Below are 26,519 nucleotides of genomic sequence, written 5' to 3'. Positions count from 1 at the left end.
GGCTGAAGCCTTGTGGCTTATAATTATCCTATCCTTTACCTAATTAAGACTTTACATTCTAATTATGATCAATCTCACAGTTTGCAGAACACTACCTTGATTTTGGAGAGGTCAGTGAGGTGTCAACCACTACAGAGCCAGTTGTGCTGGAGCGAATGCAGATAGCTTGCATCCTACTTGAAAATCGAGGTAAGTCCAGTAAAGTCCTTATCACGTTAGTGCGTACTTCCAATTTAAATAGTGCTTTTCAAACAGCACAGTACAAATAGTGCTCTTCAAACACTTTCAGATAAGACCCTTCTCAAAGTCTAATTTAGACTAATTTTCCAGGAAGTATATTTGGAAAAAATGTACTATTATTTTTTAATTATTCAATAAATAATGTTTGATTAAAACCTAACTATGATTGTGTTTCAGGGAACGCTGAGGACTACTGCATTGTTTGCTCCATGTTAGATGCTAACGCTGACCGCAGCATGATTGAAATGGTAAAACAAAACAAAAGAAACACATAAGTCTTAGTATCATTACTTGCCAATCATAATTAAAATGTTGAGTAATAGTATTCACCAAACAGAATATGAGCCATTTATTTTTCCTTTCCAGGTGCAGTGTGAATCTTGCCAAAGATGGGCACATTTTGCATGTGAAAAATATAAAGAGAGCAACCAAGAATATAAATGCCAAAAATGTAGCCAGAGTCAGACAGAGACTGTGCAGAGACTGTAGAAGGACAGAGCAGCAGCAGAGCAGTCCAGATACACTGATGATCCTCTGTCAGATCCAGAGGGACACACAGGGATGATGCTGGACTCTACATTGTGTCTGACAGTGGAGCTGTTCTCAGAGCAGTTCACTCTGCAGCACTGACAGTCATCTGCACTTCTTCTCATTCCTCTGTCAGTCACTGCTGGATGAAGCTCTCCTCTCCACCTCCCAGTAACATGGCCCAGTCAGAGCGTCTCTACACACAAGCTGCTGCTGCTTCAACCTCTCTGGATCATCAGGACACAGCTCCTCCTCTCTCAGCACACACACCGTCCTGTTTACCATCATCACCTCCACCTGCAGAGAGAAGAAGGAAGAGCAGAGGAGATAAACGAGTGTTTCCAGAGACTCTTCATCAGCTGTCAGTCAGTGATGCAGCACATCCAGTATAAAGAGCAGCAGGGACTTCAGTGCTGGGACTGTACTAGGACTCATTGTTGCTTCACTTTTTCTAATCTTTGGAATTTTATTGAAGTTGATGAAAATGTTTTTCCCTCCTAGTTTGAGTTTGGACTTTCATTCATTAGAAGAACCTTGGTGTGTCCACTCTGATCTCTGTAGGAACCCCAACAACAAGCCCAACAATCCAGATGGACGGTTCCAGCTGTTAACTGGAGGAATTCCATCCAAACATCTGCTCTCACTAAATTCTTCCTCACCTACAGACTGTGTTCTTCACTGCTTTAAACTTGGAAACGAATGCAGTCATTGGTCTGCGTGCTGCTTTGTTCAGAGAGCTGATTGGCTGTTGACAGCGTTTGATCAGAGCGTGTCAGCTGTTACTATGGTGACCATAAAGGTCAGAAACAGGAAGTGTTTGTGTCCAATCCTGAAGCCTGTCACCATTCTCCTCTCACAGCTTCACTGAGAAGCTGCAGCTTTACAGGAAACACTGGATCTTTGTTTCATACTGACTGTGTTTAGTACAATACTGCTGACAGCACCACCCACTCACTCCATCACTCTACTGACCCCAGAGTCTCCAGTCTGTAGTCTGGACTCTGCTGAAGATCAGACAGCTGCTTCACATCTGGATCCTTCAGGTTGTTGTAGTACAGGTGCAGCTGTCTCAGATGGGAGGGGTTGGACTTCAGTGCTGCTGCCAGATAATCACAGCTGATCTTTGACAAACCACAGCCCCACAATCTGTATAAAGAATGAAAGATGTAAGTTTATTAGACAAAGTGTGAGCTTGAAATCATTCAGTGTTTCATCATCTGTTCAGAGCTGAAGAAGGTTCAGAATGTAGAAGTTTAGAAAATGGAAACTCCAAACAGCTGAAGCCAACAGGAAGCAGCTTCAAACAGGAAACTGTGCAGAGTTTCAGACTATATGTCCTGATGCAGCCAGTTGGATTTTGGAGATTTGAATCTCTGTTCTGTGACTAAGTCCTTGAATCATTTCTTCCAGTTGGTCCAACAAGACAGACTAAGTATTGGACATGTGTTGTGGCTCCATTAGGGGAGCTTCTAAATGTGATGTGATGGCCCCTCTGGGTCTGTCAGGTCACAGGACTGAAGAGAGCTCAAACTGGGCACACAGTTGTTCCAGTCTGGACCAAAGACTCTATACTGGGACTGAGGGACTGCTTTGACTGCTCCCACTGGGACTTTTTAAAGGCTCATGTTCTCACTTAGATCATCGATTTCTACTTACATTTCTTTCTGGGAAAAATGGGGATTACTTTGGAAACAGGAAGTATTTTCCCCAATAAGCAGCCCTGGATTAGTAAATCACTCCAACATGTTCTCAGGCAGAAGAAGCTGTCTTGTTATGAGGGAGAGAAGAAAAAGATTGAGGCACAGAAACTTGTTGAAAGAGAGATAAAGCAGCTAAAATCAGGTGTAAAAGTAAAGCAGAGGATGAGCTGAATAAAGGACACTCAAGGCTGGCTTGGAAAGGAATGAAGTCCATGGTGGGGATGCAGGACAAGGAGCAAAGATGAATGTGATGCTGAATCAGCAGAAGACTTGGACTCATTTGATTCCAGCTTTGATATCATTGATTTCAATGAAGAGCTTTGTGATTGTAGCAAAGGGCTGGTAGCTCTGAGAGTCCCACTGATGAGGTGTTTGTGTGGAAATCTCTTAGTGGGACCAAAGAGAGAAAAAGCCCTGGTCCTGATGCTGTGGGAGGGAAATGATTGAAGTGTGCTGTGAGGAACTGACTGGGAGATTTTCACACATTTTCCAGTCCTCCTTGGAACAACAGGAAGTTCCCAGCATATGGAAACAAAGGTTAAGTGTCCTATGGCACTCAGTGATGATGGTGCTGTGGCCCCACCACCTCCACCTCTTTGTAAAGGAACTAACTGTAATCTGAAGCTTCAAATGGGACTAAGACTTCCTCCACTAGGTGGCAGTGTCTGATGAGAAAGTGTTAGTGGAGCTGGCCTGGAGTCAGAAACAGGAAGATGCAGGATTTGGGCTGAAATGGGGGAAAGTGGTTCGCACTAGTGCCTTAAAGCAAGAAGGTTGTAGGTTGAAGCTTGTTGGCCTTTCTGTGGAGGTTGGATGTTCTCCCACAGTCCAATGAAATGCTGCTTAGGTTCATTGGTGCTTCTAAATTGGCTGTAGGTGTGGATGTGAGAGAGTGCTTCTCTGTCTCTCTCTGTTGGCCCTGTGATGGACTGCTCACCTGTGCAGGTGGACCACGCCTCTTGCCCTATGACAGCTAGGACACAGGCTGCAGCCTTGTGAGCCTAAGCTGAATAAACAGTTAGCAAAAATGATCCATAGATGGCCTGAAATCCCCCAGTTAGCAGTTTGGTAGATAGCTATGACATGCTAATCCCATCCAGCAGCTGTATTCTACCTGTAAGCTGATCCCTGCTGAGCCAAAGCACTTTTTCATATACAAATTACAACCTTTAATAGAAACCTATTGGTCAGCATCTTATTAGCCTGCTGTTAGCTTCATTCCACAGAAAACTGAGAGAAACTAACAGAGTTGATAAAGAATAAAGAGAAATGTGCTGATTTAAAGCCTTTGAAGTGCTTCAGATGATCTCTGTCCACTTCTGTCCACTCATTCATTCATGTAAGCTTTCTAATGCAGCTTTGATCTTCACAGTCTGCTTCATGAAACTCATTCTAACCCTGAATGTCAGAGTGTTCCTCCTTCTCTTTCCCATCATTCATGCTGGCAGTGGAGGAGATTTGGATGTTGGACTGTGTTTTGGATGATGTGTGTATGTTTGTGTTGGACTGCTGTCTGTAAAGCAAACGCACATTTTGCTTTGGATTTCAGTGTCAGACAGACTTTAAGGTGGAATGAAGAGTTGGAGAGTTTCACAGTGAATTATCCAGTGGAGGATTTTTCTTCTTCTTTGAAGGTTTGAAATGTGAACATTGTTCTGCTGCAGTCAATGGACTAAACCAGAGAAGAAGAAAACAGACTTTACCATGAAGATCCTCAGTGTGGATCAGTATAATATCAGCCTGATGTCTGCAGTTTAGTGTCAGCACAACTTTCACATCATATTCATCTCAGCACAACTAAAACATGCTGACTGACCTCAGAGTTTCAAGTCCACATCCTGGACTCTCCAGGAAACCACACAGATGCTTCACTCCTGAATCCTGCAGCTTGTTGTTGTAGCTCAGCTCCAGCTGTCTCAGATGGGAGGGGTTGGACTTCAGTGCTGCTGCCAGATAATCACAGCTGATCTCTGACAAACCACAGGCCCCCAATCTGTATAAAGAATGAAAGATGTAAGTTTATTAGACAAAGTGTGAGCTTGAAATCATTCAGTGTTTCATCATCTGTTCAGAGCTGAAGAAGGTTCAGAATGTAGAAGTTTAGAAAATGGAAACTCCAAACAGCTGACAGAGTTCATACGCCTTTGTCAGGGTCAAATTCAAGCAAGACCATGTGAAAATTAAAACACATCATCCTAGGTGAACTTAAACACCTTTGTCCCCTTTTGTTAAGACATAGAAAAGTACACCACACAAAAATACTGCAAAAGGAAACGGTCGCCTTATATACATAGTGTATAAACTCAAAATGCACATTTCACTTCAAATTAAGATTAAGGCTTTGAACAGATCACATAGTTCAGTTCAACATATAAGACTTTAAGAATGCACAAGCATCTACTTAAAATCTATTTAATTTATCATCCATGATATTATTTTGTACAATTCCAATGTATTTTGTTCATCTCCCTTAAATAAACAGGCAGTCTTAAAGTATGAAATATTCATATACAAACACATATAAATGTGTGTACTGTCTCAGTGGCTGATAGTACCCCACAGGCCTCAGTGTGAGCTTGAAGACATTTATAATGTTTAAGTAGTTTAATGTGCAGGTGCTGACGATAAACACATTTTGAATGAAAGCCGGGGAACTTTGGTAGCACAGAAACAAGTGGCTATTCTTTGTGACTATATGGATCACTCACAATACCATTATTTCACACAAAGGCACCAAATTAATACTCAAAAAAGCTGCAGCAATACACACAAATATAAACAGTACTTGGTGACTGTTAAGTCTAATTGTTGAATGTTGCCATTGTGTTTCTTAAATTTGTACAGTCTTAGTTCAAGCAGTAGGATCAAAGCCATTCCTTTGATCCTGGCCACCTCTCCAACCACTCTGTGCTGGGGGAGGTTTTATTGTAGATACATCCTATCTGGAAGATCTGTTTCTTTTGATGTAAACTTCCTGGGTTTACGACCCTTTGGTCAGCAGGAGGTCTGACACACACACACACACACACACACACACACACACACACACACACACACTCTTACAGAAGTTCACACATATACATAAAATGCTTTGTCTTAGAACAAAGGGGGCGTGGCTTTGTTCTGACGTGTTTTGTGTGAACTGTCTCCCAATAAAAGGTAGCAGGAGGAGGTCAGATCTGTGGTCATTTTAGTGGTGGACACAGACGAGGCCTCCCTTGCACAAATAATTGATCGATCGACTGTCTTGTTTTCTTCATGATGAATAAGTCTCTAGAATTAGCGGGGCTTGTGGAAACACAGACCCAACAGTGACAACTTTGCTTTTAGCCTTTAACCCTTCTTGACTACTTTTGATGTGGCCTCTATATTTTACCTTTAAAAACAGTTTATCTTGCCAATCTGTTATTTTCTCATTTTGACCAACTGTATCAGCACAATTTATCTAAATTCAGACAAAATTTAAAATACAAGTAGAAAGTGATATTTTGACTGTAAAAACCACACACATGTTTAACGAATCATCTTCATAACTTGAAATGCAAATAGAGATTGTACATTTTTAAAAATACGCACACGTTTTGCAAACAACAAAGTTATATGGTACTATTTACCAAAAAATGCAGCCAAGGCTCAGACGTTTTTCATATAATCATTTCAAACTATTTACAGAACAATCAGGTGTCAAACAATAGTTTGTGTCACTCTAACACATATGAGAACAGCACAGGGATAAACCTGCAGGTCTGACAGCAGGTGTGTCACTCAGCGTTTACACTGCAATCTGCCTTTGTTGGCTTTAAGGCAGCAACTGTGACGATCACTAGTAGAACTGACACACAAAACAAAACAACAGCTACACACTAAATACACAAGACAACAAACTAACTTGAGACCAAACACGGTAAACGTCACAAATCTCTCACGTATCAAAACTCTCTCTCTCTTTCGCTCACTCGCTCTCTCTTGCCGGTCACTCCTAAAACTTCCCCCTTTTGCTAAACAACCAAATGTCATGTTTCCATATCATTTTTGATTGGTCGACATGGTACATTTTCCCACCTATAGGGCTTTGGAGCGTGATGTCACGGGAGATGGGCCATGCCCCCTTCCGCCATGACAGTAGGCCAGCCAAAGGATACCATTTCAGCTCTGTGGGGCCGGGCGGCGCTGCTGCACTGGGCCCGGTCTGGATGGGCCTGGGCCCCCTTTCCCTGGCGGGTCGCGGAGTATGGGGGTGCCTACTGGGGTCAGCGGGGGAGCTGGCCCCAGGGAGGGGTCACTTGCCCCTCCCTTCCTTCCCTCCCCATCTCCAGCTGCCTCCCTCTTCCCGCTCCACCACAACCACCCACACATACAGGGCCTTGGAGTAGGGGTATGTCACCAGGGTGCAGAGGAGGCTACCCCCCCCCTCTGTCGCCTTCTGGCTGCCTCTGCCTCAATTTTATCCCACAACTTAGACATTCACATTACTCACACTCTCATTACACATACATATAGGATCTTGGGGGTGGGCACGATACACGGAGTCCAAAGTACCATCAGGGTGTACACCCCACCCCTGGCATCGTTGCCCACCTCTCAATTTTAAATACACGTAGACATTGAGGGCTAGCAGGAGGGACCATGCGCTTACCTGCTGCTCTCTGGCAGGTAGCTCCATGCCCTCCTGGGTTTTAAATGCACCTTAGAACACACATGCATCAACATTACAATGAGTGGGTGGAGGGAGGTTCGGAGTCTTCTCTCACCCCCGTTCTCTGCGACCTGCTGGAGCAGGGGGGCTAGGACTAGGAGGAGGAGTTGGCCGTCCGACTGCGGTCTGGAGTGTGGAGCCTTCCTGCTGCTGCGGAGTCGGGGCGGTCTGCCTCCCCCCACCGCAGGGAAAAGGGAAACACCACCTGGGTCTGGGTGCAGTTCCCCCCTCCAGGGGCGGGGGCACCTAGACCCGGTTTGTAGAGTACGCTTGGGGAGTGTGATCGTGTGTACAACGTCTCTTTATGTCTGTCTCCACGTTGGTTGAGTGTGGAGTAAGTGCATATGAGAGCATGAGGGTGGGAATGGATGTTTGTATCTGTGTGTGTGTGCCTGTATGTCTGTGTCTATATGTCAGGTTGGGTATCAGACGCCACCTCTCTGGGGACATCTCAGGCCCTCCAAGGTTTGGAGGCCTATCTCCCCCTACCACCACTTCCCCTGCCAGTGGCGGACCCCCTCAGACATCGGTGCGTTGGTGGTTCTTTGTGTCCGGGGATGGGCGTCCAGGTACACACCGGCTCACTCCTTGGCGGCCGCTTATCGGGGCCTGGAGCCTGGGGCTCGCTCGGGCCACTTCGGAGGTAGGGTGCCCCCGGCCTCTCGGCCTGGGGCTCGGTCACTCAGGCGCAGCTGGCTGCCGGCGGAGCTCACGGGCGCGTCACTGCAACCCCCCCTGGCTTCTGCTCCGCGGCTGGTGAGTGAGCCCTCATCTGGGACTCTCCTCAGCTCTTACTGGGACAGTGGCGCGGCTGCCCCTCTGTTGGTCTTCCTTGGTCTCTTGTGTTCTGGGGGCCTCTGGATGTCCGGAGTTTTGATCTCCTCCACACCTGCTTCACGCCCTGGAGGACGGGGCTGTGGCCCCCCCACACCCTCTAGCAGATTATTACATGAAGGAACCTTTTAAAAAAACAAAAAACAAGCGCGTCCATGCTCACAGGTGTACACACGGGTGATCACACCCACAAACTACACCCTTTTTGGCTCCTACCTCAAAGCACACTGTGTTCTGTTGATCTTATGTGCTGCACAATAATGTTTAACATTTAGTATTTACTGTCATATTCCCATATATCATTGTGATGTTGTTTATTCTATTACTCTTGTTCTCTTCTGCTTGTTTTCTTTTTTCTTTCTCAGCAGGTGATCCAGGTGATCGATATATGCATTTTTTTTTCTCTGCCCGTTCTGTTGGTTTTTGTCTTTTGCCCTTCTCCCCCGTCCCTCTTCTCAGCTGTTTCTCTTTCCCTCTTTCTTTCTCCCCTTCTTTCCCCCAGTCAAGTCTGTCCCGTATTCAGTAAGTGAAAATAAAATAAACAATAAAAGGTGAATCAAATGGACCATTACGGCAAGGCTGGGATGGTCAGTTTGGTAAAGTAAATTCGTTGGGCATCTTTCTTTGCCTTTAGACAACAATTCTGATGGCAAAAGAGCCAAACGGGACAGGCCAAAAAAAAAAAAAAAAAAAAAAAGGATACCATTTCAGCTATGGATCGTACGTGTTGTGTTGTCGGTTGCAACGTTAGATCACACGATCGTGAAGGCAAGAAGCTGGATAACGGGCTCTCTTTTCATCGTTTTCCATCCTGGAGGCAACGTGAGGGATCCCATGTATCCGATATTACTAAACAAAGACGTCAGGCTTGGATTGCAGCGGTGAGACGAGCGGATATCGAGTTCTCTGCAATCCCCAGCTTTTTGTTGGTTTGCTCACGGCGTTTTCTTTCCGGTGAGTTCTAAATTAATTCATATCACTCTTGAAAGGCTTTTAGTGTTATTTTCAACGTGCTGAGGTCATAGATAATGAGATAAAACATGCTAATGTGTGATGCTGCAGAACCACATCATGTCGACTGAGTAGCTTATGATTTGGCATTATTGCAGGCAAACCAGCATATGAAATGGATGTAACAAATCCAGACTGGGCACCAACACTGCACATGGGGCATGACGACATACCTGTATCAGACTCGGACCGGCACTCAAGGCGTACGCAACGGAAGCGAAAAAGAGCACCCATCGGAGGTAAACAACCCCCCCCCCCCTCTAAAAACATACTAAATTGCTATCACTGTACACTAATCCGCACATAACTTCCAGATGAATCACACACCTGTCATTGGAATATTGGTGTACATTTACCTTATGTCTAATTTTATCTTACAGGCTTTCGTTATGCAGCTGCAGAGTCTGAAGGTGTGCCCCGTGCAGAAGTGATTGATGAAGATCTGACAGAAGACCAACAGCAAAATCACAATGTCATGGAGGCAGTGGTCAGCAGTTGTGTTGGACAAGTGGAGGTTGAGGTACCAGCTGCAAATGTGGATATACTGAAGAAATGTAAACCTTTTAAAATGATGACAGATTACAAACTCTCAGCTGTGTCTGTAATCAAACCTCTGTAACTTTGCTTCACTTCAGCAGCATCAGCTCATGTTCACATGTTGATTCATGGTTTGCTTCAGTTTTTGATGGACTGCAGAATATTTTGAAGGTTATCTGCTATAAAAAGCCAGAACAGGAAAATCTGCTTCATGTGTTTCTGTTTGATCCTCAGTGACTTTGACACAAAGGCCTCTGCTGTGATGATCACACCTCTGATCAAGTCTCACAGTGTCAGCTTTGTTTTTATACATATGGATATGTGCTGATAAATGATCAGAATTATAATATTTCCCACTGTCTGCTGTGTGCCGTGACCTTTGACCTGCTAAAGACAGTCAGCTGTGGATTATTCATTGTTGTGTCTGATACTTAGAACTGTGAGGAAGAACACTACACAGTTAATCAGGGTCCCCTCTCTCTGAATCAGGAAAGGTGGGCAGGCCGCGTGTGGGCCGCGGGCCATACGTTGAGTCTCACTGTTTGAAATGTGAACATTGTTCTGCTGCAGTCAATGGACTAAACCAGAGAAGAAGAAAACAGACTTTACCATGAAGATCCTCAGTGTGGATCAGTATAATATCAGCCTGATGTCTGCAGTTTAGTGTCAGCACAACTTTCACATCATATTCATCTCAGCACAACTAAAACATGCTGACTGACCTCAGAGTTTCAAGTCCACATCCTGGACTCTCCAGGAAACCACACAGATGCTTCACTCCTGGATCCTGCAGCTCGTTCCAGCTCAGGTCCAGCTCTCTCAGATGGGAGGGGTTGGACTTCAGTGCTGCTGCCAGATAATCACAGCTGATCTCTGACAAACCACAGTCCTTCAATCTGTATAAAGAATGAAAGATGTAAGTTTATTAGACAAAGTGTGAGCTTGAAATCATTCAGTGTTTCATCATCTGTTCAGAGCTGAAGAAGGTTCAGAATGTAGAAGTTTAGAAAATGGAAACTCCAAACAGCTGAAGCCAACAGGAAGCAGCTTCAAACAAACACAACAAGAGAAAAAACTCTGAATGTTTCACATTAAAGTCGTACATTTATCATAAAAACAGGACAAAGACTTGAAAAAGTCATGTTTTTCCTTCCAGGAACCACAAGGCTTCACTTTTAAAGGTGAAGTGTGAAAGAAATGGACATATTTGAAGTCCAACACCTTTTTCCAGTCACATTATTAAAGCAGACAAACTACAAGCTCATTTTCATTCCAACAAGTCATCTTCTGACCTGGACTAACAACACTGGTCTCTATGTGCAGCTGGCTGTGAGACCAGTGCTCAGGGAGCGTCTACAAAGTGCAACACTGAAAGAACATCACACACTAGCTTTGTCCCAAAACGTCGGCTGCATCCTTCGGAGGACCCGGTATTCGCGGTCTACGTGGGCCGGGTCCTTCAAAGACTGAAAAGGCTGGAAGTGCGAGGCTGTGAAATGGGACGGTCGAGCCTTCAGATTTGCGTCACCGCTGTCTTTGTGGAGTTTAATAAACTCGGCCGTCTGCTCCTTGCTATCTAAAATATAACAGGACACTGGCGTAAATTCTCGACCGTCTCACACTTCTGTTTAATCAGTTTCCTGTTTAACGTTTATTCAGCTGTGTGAAAATCCCGGAGGAACTTTGATCTCAGCCAAACCGATTTACTCCGGAACAAATAAAACACAGAAAAAAGGCAAACAATTACATTTTTAAGTTATCCGGGTGACTTATATATCATGTTTAACCTGAGTAGCGAAAGAGCGGGGTCTGAAAACGATGAAGCCGGGCGTCCGCTGCTCTCGCCGGCTGGAGTGACCATTGAACCCCCCGGCTTGCTAGCGAGCGGGTGGGGAACAGACGTCTCCGAAAACGTCGGCACACTTTTGCAAATATGCGATGTCTTGATAAACCAAGCAGATATTTGAAGTTTACACAGCTACTTTCTCGCCTGAAAATATGTTAAAAGTTTATTTTGTGACCCAGAAAGATTAATAAGAGTAATTTGAAAACTTAGTAGCAGCCGCCATTGTTGGCAGCTGAAATTTGGCTGGGCCGCGCTATGAATTCTGGGATATGGTGGGCCACGAAGGACACACCCGACGAATCCTTCAAATTCGGGGAAATGAAGGACGCATTTGTCGGGCACATTTGAAGGAGTCGACAAATACGGACAGCCTTCATCGCCTGGCTGTGACGTAATCGGCCTTCAAATGCAGCCTCTGGAGGATGCAGCCGACGTTTTGGGACACAGCTACTAATTTGCTTCCATCATCCAACCTGAAGAGGAAACAGAGACGCCTCCCCTTCAAAGTAAAAGCTGCTCCTTTTGGACACAGTATCAAAGAAAGTCTACAGTATAACATAGAAAAGACAGAACAAAGTTTTGGTTGTTTTTAAATTGTGCAGAAATGAAACTACACTAAGCTCAATTATGTGACTGACATTTCATCCCATGTCAGTTTGGCCTCATCCTGGGCCGGATTATCCAGCACACACTCTGACCACAGGTCCATGTTGAGCAGGATGAGCTGCTGGCTAATCTGGAGGCTGTAGCAGCAGCTCACAGTCACAGTGGGTTTCCACTCATGAAAAAGCTCTGGCTGCTTCATTTCTCATCTCATATCAGAGACTTTAATGCTTCACTGAAGCTGTACTGTGATGCTTCCATATTCCAGTGAGGCCTCCATAATGATTTCAGCTGTTCTGTACACACACTGTGTGCCCTGTATGGCTCAAAGTCTCTGCAGCCTGTTTTTATCTGCTATCATCAGATCTTCATCATCCTCATTCACATCCCTCACACACTCTACAGCCTCATCAGCACCGACTTCATCTTCACTGACTGATGGAGCACAACATGAACCTGTGGAGGCTGAAACACTGTCCTGTCAAACATCTCCCCGTCACCACTCCACTTCTGTCAGCCTTTAAATGAACCCTGCTCAAGTCTGTCACTTCTGTTTGGAGCCAAAAGAGGTTAAAGATTACGCCACTACATTCTTGTCTAGAAAATATTAAAGTGTATTTGGTGACACACAAAAAAGGGTAAAAGTATAGTTTGGGTCCACACATGTCCAAACCCTGGTGTGTAGGCCTACTTAGTATTGAGAAAAGCCCACTAAAAGAACGCCCACCAGACCAAAGCAATGGTGTTGACTTGATCAGCATTAACCCCGCCCCCTGACTTTGATGGGTGAAGCTGACAAATAAAATGTATTTATGAACAGCGATGCAGGGCCAGGAGTAGCAACGTGAATTAAATAAATACATCATTAAATAATTCATTAAATGTGTCAGTAAAATAATTAAAATAGAAAACAAACCAACAAAATATGTAATTAACTAATTTGAATTGTACATAAATACTTAATGAATTATTTTAAATGAAATTAACCGATAATTCATTGTGATTTTGTTTTGTGTTTTGATGAGCTAATAATCAGCTCTCTTTTTCTCATTGTTGTTCTAAGCCGCTTATCCAAAGGTAAGGCACTACCTGTTGAATTATTTCCAAAGTGTGCCAAATTGGACATTACAAATTAAAGTCTACTCACTGAAATTACTGGGGAATGTCTGCTTTGATTTTGATGAGAATCTCATGACAGTACTGAGGATTTAATGCAGTTGGACTGCTAAAAATGATTGAATGCGGTTGGACCGCTAAAGGATTTAATACGGTTGGACCGTGGAAAGCAGTTGGACTGCTGAGTGATTTTAGTATATTAGGGAATTTGGTTATTGTTTGGGGTGGAGCCCGTATTGGTTATAAGGTTGGACCTGCTTCAGTCTTACACTTTTTTGGCTGTTTTACTGTTGTTCCAAAGTATTATAAATTATTCAAGAACGTCAGTTGGACTGATAGGAAGCACAGTGCTCAGAGGTAACGCTTGCCAATGCCAAGGACGCTTAGGCATTGTCCTCGAAGAGGGATAGTCAGTTGGTCACTGTGGAGCTTGGGGCACTCCAGAATAACTAGGCGTTAGAGTCTCCTTACCGTTTGGAACGGTAGTCTGCGCTTTTTTGGCCAGCAGAAGTTGGACTTCGGGCGTGTAACTTTAACTTAAAACTTCGGGGTAAGCCTTGGCTGTGAAATGCCAAAAATAGAGCTTCAGGCAAAGTTTGGGTTGGTTGACGCTTTTAAATTGAGTTAGGGATTTTAGAGATGAGGCCAGAAACTGTTGGACAGATACTGGTTAATTGATCACAAAAAAGTTGGACTTTATCGGTTGGACCGTTAACTTAAATTTGTCGAAATTGTTTAGGCGCTAAAGCTGACAGATGTGACAGTGGTTGTAAATATAAGACGTCTTTGTAATATAAAATAAGAGATCTCTGTGTGAAAGGAGTCTGAGGCAGTGCTGGAGCTATTTTTAGACTGTGTGTGTGTGAGTGTGAAAATGCAAATTAGTCAGCAGTGAACTGTTTAAACCACAGTTGGTTTTACAAATACTGCTGCAAACATTGTTGAGTGTGTGTTTAAGACGCCATTTATGTTCATTAGAGGGCTATAAATAAAGTTTTGAGTTGCCGTAGTGAATGTATAGTAATTGACTGAGTTTTGATATATAAATATAGTGAGTGCACTGTATATATTTAAGACTAACATATTACTTTTAGGAGTAACCTCTCATCAGCAATAAATGCTGGTGTGTTTTATTTTTTCTATTCTATGTGTGTGCTGTGAGAATTAATAGAGGTTTCAATTGTTTTCTTTGACTTGCTCTTTCTGATTATGAAAGGCATGTCTGAAATACTCTTAGGAAAGCGTGTTGTGAGTATATTCCTCAACTCTTGTCACAGTTTAAGTGTGTGAATGCTGTGAGTAGCAGGCTTTGAGTGATTGGGTGTGATTTGTACAAAATAATAAATAATAATAACACTATGAAAGTTGATAGTAGAGTGAGTGCAGAAGTGGAAGTGTGAGAGAAAAGGCGGTGTGTGTGTGAGACGATCTGACAAACGCAAAGAATTTAGTATATTTAGAAGTGTGTGCGTGAAATAAGGGTGAATTGTTTTAGATCAAGACTTAGTAAAACAAGAGTTTTATTAGCCTGTAAAAAAAACAAAACAGGAGAGATAGAAACAGAAAATATGGTTCTGAGCAGCTGCAAGGTTGACAGGAAATGGTGTGTGTGACAGGAACTTTGCATGCCCATAAAAGGAACTGACTGTGACAAGTGAGCACACAGAGAGAGAAACATACGAGTTAAACTCCAGGCAGATGAAGCAAATGGAGGTTTTAAGAAAAGAAATGAAAAGGATATTAATTGTATGCTTTAGTGTGTCAATACAGGTGGACTTCTTTCAACCTAGAATCTTGAGTACAAAACCATTGATTAACAGAATTGGGAGGAAAACAGGCCAGATTTTGGCTTAAAATTTTACAGCTTGACCTCCCACTTGTCCCGATCCTGAGAAGAAGCTCATAGGACAGTTAATCTCCTGATGAAGACCGACAGAACATCGTGGACTTCAAGAATTAACAGCAGGCAAAAGACAGTGCAACTGAAACTACACTGACGATACCAGCAGCAGCATGGAAGAAAAGCACGTGATGGAAAATGCACGGTGAACTGCAGGCTGGTAAGAACAGTGTGACATAACTGTTTAAAGACACTGAATGGGATATTTTGCCAGGCTGGGATTTAATCTAAAAGGAAAATACTGAAAAGAGCAACGGAGAAGAAACAGAGAAGAAACAGACTGTGTTTGCTGGGGATCACAAGACAACAAAGGACACTAAGAGAAGGGCACAGGGGCCAGTGGGAAGGTGAAGCCCAGACGAGTTCGACTGCGAGAATAGAGGGTACAATTGGCTTGAAATTGAAGCCGGAACTCAGGATGGTTTAGGGATGTCCACGTCACAAACAAAGAGGTAAACAAAAAGAAGGTAAAATAAAGAGAGAAAATAACTGACAATTACATTAATGAATAGAAGACACACATACAGATATTACATAGATTTATTTTTAGGATAAAGGGGAGAGCTTATACGTAGAAATGACTTTTTATACATATTGCATTTTGTGCCTTTAAGGGAGTTGTGGCTCAATTCGTCTCTTGTGGGTCACGAGCCTTTGGCTAGCGCTATGATTAGCCAATCTACTGTGAGGATGATATGAGTTATTGAAGGATTGCACACGCTTACAGACATATAGAGTCCATAAACACACATGACAGTATTGATTCCAGGCAAAAGGCCTCAAATTAATTTAGCGTTTAACTGAACTTGAGCTGGCCCTGTAATAAGTGACAGAAAAGAGGAACTGAATAGGAGTTTCTTGCTTTAGAGAAGGACCAAAGGAAGGAAAGCATATATTTTGGTTAAGTCTGATAAACTAGAATGAGAAGGTATTGTTACATCAAAGGAGCAAGATGAAATAAAAAGGCTGTACCAAAAACAGGTTATAACATAGGAAATGTGAGTTTTAAAATGAAGTTAGTGTTAACACACAGGAGTTGTTTCAAGGCAGCGTTTAGCTATGATAAAATGTATGCAGGAGTAATTGCTTATATGCTTAAACTTAATTGATTAAAGTGGTTGTTTTTTTTTGGATCTTTTAGTAGAATAGGCGCTTATAATGATTTTCTTGTGAAAGGAGATTCTAGGTCAGAGTGGAGGCCTTGCAGCAGCGAGACTTCTGTGTACAGGATGTTGATGATTAGATAAGGCAAGCGACAGGAAACGCATGCAGGGACGTGAAAGCAGCGTTTTAAGAGTTTTAAAATGATGAGTAACGTTGAAGAATATATATAAATACAAGTCAATAAGTCAAGAAGATAATTAGGATCAGGCTTTTGATTAAAGAGTCCCAAAGATGATAAGTTAGGGAGGTGCAGGAAAAGGTGTTTGGTTTGCTTTACACAAGATCTCGGCGACCACAGGGGGGTGAGGATCCTGGAGGCCCGAGGCATGATGGACCACAAGAGAGGGACGCAGAAAAAACCTAATCTTACGCATGGAGTGTTCTCGAGGGGGAGCTGGTGTTTATTACTGGACCACTTAGATGACATGAGGTTGTCTGATTTGCTGAGCCAGAGGACGGCTAGAGAGGGTCAGAGCGGGAGTGGTGACCCCGATGTCCATGATGCCATGGATGGACATGGAAGCAGCTGAGTGGGCCGAGGAGTGACCCAACACAATGTATTGTGACCTCTGGTGTTCCAGAGGTCGAGAGAGGGAGTATTGAGATTGGAGAGATATTTTGCTGCTATTGTTAATAATCATCATCATTACCATTGCATTAATAATATAATCTACAGAATTGATATTGCATTCAGATGTTTAAACAGTGTGTGTCTTTCAGAAAGACTAAGTTGCAGGCTGACAGGAAGTTGCAGGTTTGAAGAGTGTGCCTTTTGCAGAACTGAAACCGAAAGCAGAGTCTAAGTGCAGGTTATTTTGAGGAGTCTTTAAGGACGAGACACACACTTAGTTAAAGAGAATCATTTATAGGTGGAAGTTTAATCATGTTTTGCTCGGGGTTGCAAAAGAGCAGTTTGTCGCAGAACTGCTGCTGATGTGTCAAGATGATAAGCGAGCATCCGGCAGTGACAGGAAGTACCTGCCATGAAGATAGGAGATAATGTTCTTTTAAACTGTGTTAAAAGTCATTGTGGTTTTGATTTGACGTATGCATATATTCTGTTTGTGACGTATGAGGGGGCGTCATTAAATTCAAGCCCTGATGGTATAAAATATCTGTTTATGCTTTGATTAAGTCGGAGATCAGCCCGGTCTGCGAACGGAGCTGGTCTTCCCACGCGTGTATTTCATTAAAATCGTTTGACCAAGTTCTGGACCATGGTTGTTTGTACTCTCCTTCCCCAATATTTGAACCTTAACATTAGTTTACTCAAAATAAATTTAAGACATCAATATTAAAGGTTAAATTATGATAATGAATACATGCAACTATAACTGATGACGTAAGAATTTGGATTTTTTAAGCTAAAGCGAAGGTGCTGACTCACTTGGCATGTTACTCTCAAATCCTCCCTAATAACAAGAACATAATTACACTTTAGCCACAAGAGGGCAGCAGCATTAATACAAGTCACGTGTATATAAAGGTACAGTGATTATATTACAGTGATTTTGACAAAAACAAAACAGAGGTTCATGGCAGTGTGTTTTCCATAACATACCAACCAAATTAAATAATAAAAACTTTATAACTTACAGAGCTTTTTTAGAGACTTTGACCACTGGCAGCAGCCTCAGAAGAGCCTCCTCTGAAGCAAAGTATTTCTTCAGGTCAAACACATCCAGATCTTTTTCTGATGACAGTAAGATGAAGACCAGAGCTGACCACTGAGCAGGAGACAGTTTATCTGTGGAGAGACTTCCTGATCTCAGGGACTGTTGGATCTCCTCCAGTAGAGAACGATCATTCAGTTCATTCAGACAGTGAAACAGATTGATGCTTTTCTCTGCAGACAGATTCTCACTGAGCTTCTTCTTGATGTACTGAACTGCTTCTTGATTGGTCTGTGAGCTACTTCCTGTCTGTGTCATGAGGCCTTGCAAACGAGTTTGATTAGTCTTCAGACCCAAGAGAAAACGAAGGAACAAGTCCAGGTGTCCATTGGGGCTCTGTAAGGCCTTGTCCACAGCACACTGGTAGAAGTATTTCTCTGAAGATTTTCTTGTTTGAAACACCTTCCAAGTTGTTTGTTGCTCTTCCAGCAGATTGAGTCCAGAGTTGATGAAGGTCAGGTGGACATGAAGAGCAGCCAGAAACTCCTGAACACTGAGATGAACAAAGCAGAACACCTTGTCCTGGTACAGTTGTTTCTCCTCTTTAAAGATCTGTGTGAACACTCCTGAGTACACTGAGGCTGCTCTGATATCGATGCCACACTCTGTCAGGTCTGGTTCATAGAAGATCAGGTTTCCTTTCTGCAGCTGATCAAAAGCCAGTTTTCCCAGTGACTCAATCATCTTCCTGCTCTCTGGACTCCAGTGTGGATCTGTCTCAGCTCCTTCATCATATTTGATCCTCTTGACTTTGGCCTGAACCACCAGGAAGTGGATGTACATCTCAGTCAGGGTGTTGGGCAGCTCTCCTCCCTCTCTGGTTTCCAGCACATCCTCCAGAACTGTAGCAGTGATCCAGCAGAAGACTGGGATGTGACACATGATGTGGAGGCTTCGAGCTTTCTTGATGTGGGAGATGATCCTGCTGGCCTGCTCCTCATCTCTGAATCTCTTCCTGAAGTACTCCTCCTTCTGTGGGTCAGTGAACCCTCTGACCTCTGTCACCATGTCGACACACTGAGGAGGGATCTGATTGGCTGCTGCAGGTCGTGTTGTTATCCAAAGGCGAGCAGAAGGGAGCAGGTTCCCTCTGATGAGGTTTGTCAGCAGCTCATCCAATGAGGTGGACTTTCTTGTTTCAGTCAGGATTTTAGTTTTCTTGAAGTCCAAATTAAGTCGACACTCATCCAGACCATCAAGTATGAACACAACCTGGAAGTCTTCAAGCCTGCAGATTCCTGATTCGTTAGTTTGATTAAAGAAGTGATGAACAAGTTCCACCAAGCTGAACTTTTCCTCTTTCAGCACATTCAGCTCTCTGAAAGTGAATGGAAATATGAACTGGATGTCCTGGTTGGCTTTGTCTTCAGCCCAGTCCAGGCTGTATTTCTGTGTTAAGACTGTTTTCCCAATGCCAGCCACTCCCTTTGTCAGCACTGTTCTGATTGGTTCGTCTCTTCCAGGTGAGGCTTTAAAGATGTCTTCTTGTCTGATTGTTGTTTCTGGTCTGTCTGGTTTCCTGGATGCTGTTTCAATCTGTCTGACCTCATGTTCCTCATTGACCTCTGCAGTCCCTCCCTCTGTGATGTAGAGCTCTGTGTAGATCTGATTCAGGAGGGTTGGGCTTCCTGCTTTAGCGATGCCCTCAAACACACACTGGAACTTCTTCTTCAGTTGGGCTTTAAGTTCTCGTTTACAGAGTGGAGCAAATATTTCTGAAGGTAAGAAATTCAGAAAAAAATATTATATAATAAATATCATAGCCTTTCAGTACCCTGAAAGGATGAATGTCTATTGGTCCTTTTCTTGAGCTATTAGGAAAGATCAATATTCAGTCTTTAGAGAAATTCTCTTACTGCTCTGCAGATGGTCAGCCATCTCATGCTGCTTAAGTCTCCTCAAGAAGTGGAGTGTGATCTTCAGAAATGCTTCTCTGCAGCTCTTTCTTTCATCTTCATCCTCTCCTTCAAACATCTCCTCATCCTCCATCTGGCTCTTTAAAGTTTCTGGGTGATCTGGACTCAGAAGCTTCTGGATCTTCTTCAGCTCGTTCTTCACAAACATGGTGATGTTGTCCTCCAGCCGCTGGAAAAGAAGACTATATGAATTACCCAGTGGTAAATGGACTGGTTCTTATATAGCTCTCTTTGATACTCTGTGCACACAAAGCATTTATACAACATGCCTCATTCAACCAAGCACATTGTTCTATGCTTAAATACTTTCTTTCACACTCTGATGGATGCATCAGAGGGCAGCTTGGGTTTAGTACGTTACCCAGTACATTTGCCAGCCAGGGTTTGATTCACAAACCTAACTAGTAGCTGACCTGCTCCCCTCCTGAGCTACAGTCACCCCAATCTGACTGAAATCATGGAGCCCAAACTCTGACTTATGTTGGACACACTGACAATCCTCTGGTCCACAAAGTGCAGCATAGAGGTGACTGAAAAGAACAAATGTAAACGTAGTACTACAAACCATAACCACAGAGTCCAGGTGTGTTTGATGTTGCTGTGCAGACTGACCAGTGGAAACCTCTGCTCTCTGCTGGTCCACTCTGTGGAGGAGTAATGTATAATTAGCTCATGTTATGTCTGTCCACACACAGACACAAGCTAAAGGTCCACGAAGTGATGTTTGGATGGGTTCAGTCAATCAGATGACTGTCATGGTGGAGCTTTGCTAGTCCTGGTGATCCCACTGAGAATTAACAACTCAGTTTCCAGATGTCTGTAGTTTTCTGCTCAGTTTCTTTAGTCCCAACAGCTCTTACCATCTCCTGCATAAAGCTTTCCCTCCATGCTCAGATGCCCTGGAACAAGGTGCTCTCTTTATATCAGTGACTGGTTTAAAGGGACAACTTGCAGTGCTCGCCAAACTTTGTGTCAGCAAAAGTAGTTCTAATGTTTCTTACATTTATTACATTTTTACATTTTTACACACACAAATCAATGAACGCAAAAACATGAACTTTCCAGATATTTTGTTTTACAATGTTACAAAACTCAGTTCAAAACTACACAGTCTGATTTACAAGTACAAAATATTTATGACCACAGTTTGAGCCGATGTATGTCCCGAGTCTGTGGACTCAGTGGTTTTGTTTTGATTGTTATTGTCTTTTGTTACAATTTCATTCTGATTAAGATTTTCTAGTTCTGAGGTTTTGGTTTCTGTGTTCCCTCTGTACTGTGTTAGTATTGTGTCTCTGTGTTCACTTCCTGTTTTATTTTGACAGTGCCATGTCCTACATTAGTGTGTCTACTTTTGCTTCCCCTTGTCTGGTTATGTCCAATGAATCCTGCTGTGTCTCCCTTTTCTCATTCCCTGATGGCTCTTTTGTGTATATGAGCCCTTTGTTTTCTCCTGCTTGTTGCTGGTTCGTCTGTGTTGTCTCCCCGTGTCTCCGTTTAAGGTTTCAGGTTAGTTTTGTAGTTTTTTCAGTAGAGGTTATCTTAGCTTCTGCACAGGCCATCTCCACTGCACTTCACCGTTTCAATAAAGCTCACTCACTTCACAGCAGTGTCTGCATCTTGGGTCCTTTATTAAATTCAACATGGCTCGCCCCGCTAGCCGTGACATAAGATGTGAAAACAATATCCAAAAAACACGAGAGACAAACAGGAAATAGTTTTAAGGTGCAGGGCCAACAAACTGAGTCTAGCCATGAACTCAGAGTTGATTGAATTAGCATTTTGAATTGGCTGATCTGAGCAATCAAGTCTATGTTCACTTTGAGTTAAGATTATACGTGATTGATGGAAAAGAAAAAAGCCGTCATCAGCAACTGATTCTGATTTAGCAGGTTTTCAAATCTAAACGGTACCCATCCCTAGCTGGCTGTAGTTAAACCTTTACTTAAAAAGCATCCCTAGACCCAGCTGTCTTAGCTAATTATAGGCCGATCTCCAACCTGACAATCTGTGAAAGAGTAGTTGGGGGGCGACAATCAGAGGGGCAGTGTGATGATCTTAGGTTACGAACTACCGCAGTCAAGTCATTAAGGGAGACGGGATCAAACTGCTCTAAGACAGCTGAGCACACAGGAGAAAGACTCTGATCTGAGGCAGCAGTCGGCGAGACAAGAGCCCTAATAGACAGAACCTTGTTGTTAAAAAATGCTAAAAAGAGTGACGCTGAAAAACTAGTTCATGCATTTATTACTTCCAGGCTGGACGACTGTAATTCATTATTATCAGGAAGTCCTAAAAACTCCCTGAAAAGCCTTCAGTTAGTCCAAAATGCTGCAGCAAGAGTCCTGACAGGGACTAGAAAGAGAGAGCAGATTTCTCCTGTTTTGGCTTCCCTTCATTGGCTGCTCCTCACATACAAGGTCTTAAATAATCAGGCCCCATCTTATCTTAATGCTGCACCACAACACCTGATCTCTGGTTTCCTCACCTCTTCAATCCCACTTTAATACTTGACTAAACTCATTTTCCTGTTTAGGTGTTGAGGCAAAGCCGCCCATCTACAATGCAGGCAACAGCAAACGGAGCTATTTTTGATTCCCTTTGGGTTTTTTCTACTTTTGTGCTACAAAATGTTCAAGCTGATTAAATTCATTAGAATAAAAGTTCAGATAATTTTCTCATATTAATGTTGGAGGTAGAAATTCAGGTAACTTTGCACAAAAACTGGCAGAAATTTCCTTCAAAAATGGAGTTTTTACTTTAATACTGTGAGTACATTTCAGAGCCTGGACTCTTTTACCTTTACTTGAGTAAAGAAGTTGAATCATTATTTCAGCTTTAAGAGGGTATTTTAACACAAACATCAGTCCTTCTACTTAAGTATGTTTGACACTTTGTTTAATCATCATTTTTAATGATCAAATATAATTATGTTTGTTATTTGTGGATTTTAAATGTCCTTGACAGAGACAGATGATGATCATTATCCTGCACTGTGGTCTCAGGTTTGGTCGAGCTAGCACAAAGAATGGCTATGTTGAACTTCCTCCTGGGATCTACACTAAGAAGTGAGTCCAACATTAGCAGGGTCTCTTTCCTTTATCTGGATTCACTTTAGCATTCACAGTCACGTGAAGCTTGTTATTAACTCGATAAGTCAACCCAGGGTTTCAGCTGAGCGCTCACATGAAACACATGGTGTTGGCAGCATCTGATCAATCATATTCATGGAGACGTGTATCAGCAACAGAGCAGCTGAGTTTGCAGAAGGAAGTCAAACTAAACCACAGGAACAATATGAGGAGATTACACACATAATAAAATACTAGCAGTAACACAGCTGCTGCAGACAAATCAGTCGTGTGATCGTGTGTGAGAGGAGAAGGACTGTAAAGGAGTTTGGTGTTAAAAGCTCTGTATGAATGTGGGAGACTTTGAAGGGCTTTAAAAAGGCCAATATAAAATAAAAGGCAGCAAAACTGCTGAGTGTGAAAGTCACCAGACTTATCAGAGCTCTGTGATTAAGACCTGTAAGAACACCTGTTTGTACTTGTTGGCATTATATCAAACACACACGTATATTAAGCCTTTGTTTGAACTCTGGTTGAATTTGTTACTTTCAGACTGTGAAACATCACAGAGGCTGCAGCTGCAGATCTTTTATTCACCTGGAAATTTACTTTAAATGTTAGATGGAAAATGTATTGCTCAGTTTAACCAAAGTAAGAACAAGAATCCATAAACCTTCATAAAGACAAACATCTCCCAGAACATTGAGCTGCTGAAGTGTCACTGAAGGGAAAAACTATTTGTCCTCCTCCATCCAGCAACACCTGAAACACCTGAGTGGAAGCTCCTCCCTACACTGTGTTTGAAGCAAAGCACAAAGGAGACACCTGCTGGAGCAGCTGGAGTCCTACAGACACTCAGCCTCTTCACTACACAAACACCTCCTACAACATCCACTCTTTCCACTCTGACTGCTGTGTTTGTGGAAACACTCCAACACACACCGCTTCACATACCAACATAGAAATGTGTGTGAAAAAGAGCTGAGCTGATATTAAACATGAGGATTTATTCAGAAATACAGAGTCAGGAACAACATCTAGACACACATTACCTCTCAGCAGCAGAAGAACATCCTTTAAAGTTTACAACAATTTCCTTCGACCGGTTGCTCTTTAAGGAAACACAGCTGGGTTCAGGTCCAGGAGATTCTGGCCTCTTATTGATCCTAAAAGAAAAAGAATAAATGTCACAGCTTCATGAGACAGGAAGGAAAAACTGGAAATATTAAATTAAAGACATGATGAACAATCTCATAAAAATAATGTACTTACTCTTTGTCACATAACAGTCTTTTGTTAAAGTTTACAACAATTTCCTTCGACCTGTTGCTCTTTAAGGAAACACAGCTGGGTTCAGGTCCAGGTTCTGGATTAGTTTCAGGGTTATGTCCAGCTGAGCCTGGTACGCCCCACAGCTCTGGGCTTTAAAACAACACACACAGAGGTATGAGTGTGAATAATGATGGAGCAGTGATGTGAGTGCTGAGCTGTGACATGGAGAAGAGTCATGGACAGTTAGAGATGGTCATCTCACCTCTGAGCTTTGGTCTGGCTCTCATGTTCCCCACACAGAGTGCTTTTAGAGGGAGGGACTCCCTCCTCTCTGTCCTCACACTGATCCATGCTGCTGAAAACATCCAGATGAACAGAATCAACTTTTTGGGGATTTACTGGATGATTGAGCATCCAGACACTTTTTAATATTTTACTAATTTCTGAAGCTTTTTACCAACTTTGTTTAAATTGGTCTGCTGTCATTTTATTGTTGACAAAAAGAGATTTTGAGTTTGAGTGTTGACGTTTCCATGTGGGACTGTTGCTGCAACACCAGGATGTTACTACAGAATACACTTTATATTGTGAGCACTTGGATGTTAGTCCAGTGGTCCTAAACTGACACACCTGCACCTGGATTCATTCTGACCAGATTTTAACCCAACAGTGTTTCATACTTAATACATCAGACACAAACTCTGCAGCTGTCATTGTGTGCAGTGTGTGTGCAGTGTGTGTGCAGCGGGTCACTGTGTCCTATGAGTGTTATACTACAATAAACAGAGCCTGACCGCGGGCATAAAGAGGGCAAAAACCCACTTATGCTCTAAAGATGAAGTTCTGTTTCTCTTCAAATGACCCTCAGAGCATGTGGAGGGTCATTGAACGCATCACAGATTACCTCAAGAACAACAGGCTGAAGAACATAAAAACAAACGCAGAGTTTCTGTCTGACGGTTTGAACATGAAACAGGAATTATTGAGCAAAAACGGCCAGTTTACTAATTTATGATCAATCATCAACGCATTCACCTACAATACACGAATGAACATCAGCAGTTAAACTGAAAATAACCTGCATACAAATACGACAGCAGACTATAGCGAACGAGCAGAGAAATGCATTTTATAGATGAAGTGTTGGCAGCGACTCTTAGGACAGCCTGTCTCACTGTCAGCAGTTAAACAACATCCACACACTGGAAGCCCGTTTGTGTCACTAAAAAAAAGAAGGATCCAGAACTCGAAATTTCGACTTATTTTATCGTAATTTCGATTTATTAACTTGGAATTTTGAAAAAACTAACTCAAAATTAAGAGTTAGTGCTGTCAATCAGTAATTTACGTGAATGACGTAATTTCCTTGTTACCCGGAAGCTGAAGCCCTCAGCTACAAATGCTACAGCTAAGACACCAGAATTACAGCCAGTCATAAATGCACAAGTCGCTGATTATTGTCTGTGTGGCTTCACAAATGATGAAGTCCTTCTGTTATTAGCTGAATCACATGGCGTTAATATCAGCTAACGTACTCTCGAAAGCGCCGGTTTGTTGCGATGCGGGTTTGAGTGCGCATTGTAGCTGGATTACTGATTGGCAGAACTAACTCGACATTTCGAGCTACTTTCCTCAACATTTTCGAGTTATAAGTCGAAATTTCGAGAATGGATCCTTTTTTGTGGCGGAAACGGGCTTCCGTAACAGACTGATGGAGGCAGGAGAAGCTGCCTACAGACATCAGTCAGTGGATCCACAGTAACATCGACTCTGAGTTCAGCTGCTGATCATCAACCGTTTCTGTCTCGTTCCCAGACTCTGATCTCACATAAAACGAAGCAGATTTATGCTGAAACTAAGCTGCACACAGCTGATGTCAGCCAGGAAAACAGTACAGACTGCTAACGTTACCTTAACATGGAGACGATCAACTGCGCCACAACATTCACGAAAGCGAAAGTAAAAGCGACGGAAGGAAACGATCAGAGAGGCGTTTGAGGGACGGTCAGAGTCAGGAACCTCAGAAACGCATCAGGCTGGAGTTTAATTCTGTTTTCATCTTTAGAAACATCTGGAAATAGTTATAAAAACGCTGCGTAATAAAGAAAAATAGTGTAGATTAGTTTGAGTTGTGTTTAGCTGAGCTGTGTCTTTAATCTGAAGTTCATTTTGTGGAGGAGCAGCAAGACTTTCAGTGTTACTCTCAGAGAAAGCCTCCCAAATGTCTGTTGTCTTAATAGTGGAATTATCTGGAAAATGAACCAGTTCTTATGAGCTGCTTTTCTGTATGAGCAGTCAAAGCATTTTATACAGCGTGCTTCATTCACATAAGCACTTCTTTTTCTAACAATGACACTATGATGGATGCATCGGAGAGGAAGTCGGGGTTCCACATCTTGCCCAAGGATACCG

At 42.8% G+C, this 26,519-nt stretch overlaps 2 protein-coding genes across 2 annotated transcripts in view; both read right to left on the bottom strand.

The window, feature by feature from the left end:
- Positions 1–26,057, bottom strand: part of LOC101486510 (protein NLRC3-like) — a 118,589-nt gene extending 92,532 nt beyond the window's left edge. Inside the window, exon 1 of the mRNA XM_076882491.1 lies at positions 26,019–26,057. The gene's annotated coding sequence lies outside the window, so the exon portion shown is untranslated. The remainder of the gene's footprint in view (positions 1–26,018) is intronic.
- Positions 180–19,960, bottom strand: LOC112432542 (protein NLRC3). The gene is made up of 6 exons (XM_076882490.1): positions 19,705–19,960; positions 17,772–19,563; positions 10,269–10,442; positions 4,285–4,461; positions 1,741–1,914; positions 180–1,065 (listed from the first exon to the last, which is right to left on the bottom strand). The coding sequence occupies exons 1-6, from the start codon at positions 19,910–19,912 to the stop codon at positions 1,056–1,058; spliced, it is 2,535 nt and encodes an 844-aa protein (XP_076738605.1). The 5' UTR covers positions 19,913–19,960; the 3' UTR covers positions 180–1,055.
- Positions 26,058–26,519: the final 462 nt, after the last annotated feature.

Source organism: Maylandia zebra, linkage group LG3 (genome assembly GCF_041146795.1).
Source record: "Maylandia zebra isolate NMK-2024a linkage group LG3, Mzebra_GT3a, whole genome shotgun sequence".
NCBI classification, from domain to species: domain Eukaryota; kingdom Metazoa; phylum Chordata; class Actinopteri; order Cichliformes; family Cichlidae; genus Maylandia; species Maylandia zebra.
Note: the sequence above shows the minus strand (reverse complement) of the source record. Positions and strands in the feature narration are given on the sequence as shown.